Source organism: Nicotiana tabacum, chromosome 2 (genome assembly GCF_000715075.1).
Source record: "Nicotiana tabacum cultivar K326 chromosome 2, ASM71507v2, whole genome shotgun sequence".
Classification (NCBI taxonomy): Eukaryota; Viridiplantae; Streptophyta; class Magnoliopsida; order Solanales; family Solanaceae; genus Nicotiana; species Nicotiana tabacum.
Genome location: NC_134081.1, coordinates 90,883,603 through 90,886,250, shown reverse-complemented (window position 1 = coordinate 90,886,250; position 2,648 = coordinate 90,883,603). Strand labels below are relative to the sequence as shown.

At 38.1% G+C, this 2,648-nt stretch overlaps 1 protein-coding gene across 1 annotated transcript; it reads right to left on the bottom strand.

Annotated features, from left to right (window-relative positions):
- Positions 1-483: 483 nt before the first annotated feature.
- On the bottom strand, positions 484-1,371 carry LOC107762590 (uncharacterized). The gene has a single exon (XM_075227413.1). The coding sequence runs from the start codon at positions 1,369-1,371 to the stop codon at positions 484-486; it is 888 nt and encodes a 295-aa protein (XP_075083514.1).
- Positions 1,372-2,648: the final 1,277 nt, after the last annotated feature.

Sequence of the window (2,648 nt, the reverse complement as noted above, 5' to 3'; positions counted from 1 at the left end):
TAATAACTCTCTTAGGAACAAAAGCAGATTGGCTAGCATCTATCAGAATATCCATCACAGCTTGTAACCTTGTAGTTAAGATCTTGGAAATCAGTTTGTACAATACAGTACAATATGATATAGGTCTAAACTCTTTAACTAATAAGGGGTTCTTCACTTTAGTGATAAAGGTTACTGAAGTACTATTAATTGGTTTATATATTGTATTAGAATCAAAAACATGTAGTACAATAGCGGAAATTTCCTCACCTACCAGTGGCCATGCTCTTTTGAAGAAATAAGCATTAAATCTGTCTCCACCTGGTGCTTTCATATCATCAATTCCCTGTAAAGCTAATTTGACATCCGCACGTGTTACATGTGCTATCAATTGTAACCTTTGGCTTCTATTAAGCAAATGCCACTTTTCAAATAATCTAGGATTAACTGCAGGCAACTGCGGGATGCCGTTCCTAATAGCCTTCTATAAAACCCTACAATCTCCTAAGTAATCTCAGCTTCGGTTTGGATCCAATTCCCAGTCGACGTTTGCAGTTTGTTAATATGGTTGTGAGCAGTTCTATTCTTCATATTTGCAAAGAAAAATGTTGTATTTGACTCTCCTATCTGCAGCCACTGAATTCTAAATTTTTGTCTATAAATGCTTTCCTCAACCATTGACCATTTCTCTATCTCCTTCTTCAAATTCCTTTCTGTTTCAAATAGGCTGACATCATGTGTATGATCCCTCATATGTTCTTGTAGCTCTGCCAACTTTGTTCTAGCATCCAGGATCCTGCCTTTAACTTTGGAGAATTCCTCAGAGTTCAATGCCTTCATTTCTTCCTTGACCTTCTTCAACTTCAACCACACCCTCTTCATATAGGTTGCAGCCACAGTTTGTCTCCATCCTCTCTCAACATTAGTTAAAGAATATCGATGTTCTGCCAAATGGTTCAGGAATTTGAATGGCCTAGGTCTGCTACTTAGAGTTTCAGTAACGTTGATACAAAGAGGTGAATAGTCAGAAAATTTAGTAACCATAATCTCTACATCTACTTGAGGTAGACTAGTCATCCATTCTGTATTAACTAGAGCTCTATCTATTCTGCCGAAGATATGACTGTTTGTCCAAGTGAAGTCTCGGCCAATTGTTCTTAGCTCACACATTCCTGAATCCACAATGAAATCATTAAAATAAGTAGTTTCTGATTCTAGCACTGGATTACCAGTAATTCTGTCTTCGGGATTTAGAACTATGTTGAAATCTCCCATAATGAGCCATCGCCTTTGCATTCCATTCCTTAAGTCTCTAAGGTGTGTCCATAAGCTTCTCCTATCCTCTACAGTATGTAAACCATAGGTAGCAGTAAAGAAAAATTCTACAGGCATAGATGAACTTTTCACCGATCCGTGTATTGTTTGATTTGTCATGCAAATCAGCTCATATTCTACTTTATTTGCATCCCATAGGACCCAGATCCTACCCCTACTGCTATACTTATAATTGGCTTCGCAGTCCCACCCTCTTGCAATTTTCCCAATTATACCACTTGCTTTGTTTCATTTACCCTGTTCTCCAGAATAGCTATGATACTAACTTTATTTTCTATAATAAAGGACTTAAGTTCTTTTTGTTTATACACTTTATTCAGCCCCCTTACATTCCAAGTAATGAACTTCATTGAGTAGACAATATAGTTAATGGAATTCCCTTTTGCACTTGCCAACTACCCATTTCACTCACTGTCACCTCCTTGGCCTGCATTTGGGATATGTTTTGTCATTCCAATGGACTAAACCCATTATCAATGTTAATGACATCAGATCCATTCTTAGGAATTGTAGTATTTTTAGCAGCATACCTCTCTTTCACCTTATGCCATGTATCCCCTTGTAGTTGTGATGTTTGCACTGAGCTCGTAGAAATTGAATCTCCTTTTTTTTACACCGTCCTGCTGTTTTTCCCCTTTATCCTCTAGTATAATAAGTGCATTGTCTGGCTTTGCCTTCCATTCCATCACCGGATATTTATTTGGAATCTTTTTCACATGTTGTGCGTGCTGCTTATCCTCTGGCTCAGGTACTTTTTGTGTTTTCTGCTTGGCCTTAGGCTCATGAACAGTTTTCTCATATCTTAGTGCATAATCATGTCCAAGTTGTAGGCATTCTTCACAGTACTCCGGCACCCAGTCATACCAAACCTCTTGTTCAAAATTCCTCATTGCTGTATCTTGCACTTTTATTACTAGAGGCAAGGGTACTGTTATATCCATTTCATTTAGGACTCTAGCAAATGAGATTTTATCCACCCTTGTCGTACATTCATCCGAATATATTGGGTTCCCGAGCACACTACCGATCCTGCTGAGTATCTCCATTTCCCAACAATTCAGAGGAAGGTTTGGAAATTTCACCCATAATGGTATCATTTTCAGCACTTCCTCATTGAAATTAAAATATGTTTCCCATGCCTTGATAATTATTGGTTTATTGCTGATTGTGTGGGGGCCTCAAAATAGAACTTCATCTCTATCTCCTATACTATTGAACCTTACAACAAAATATCCACCATTATGTAAATAGATTTTAGGCTTAGGAGTGAAATTCCATTGAGTACCTATGAATCGTTCCATGGCGCCAATGGAAGGGGCAGCACCCACTACATA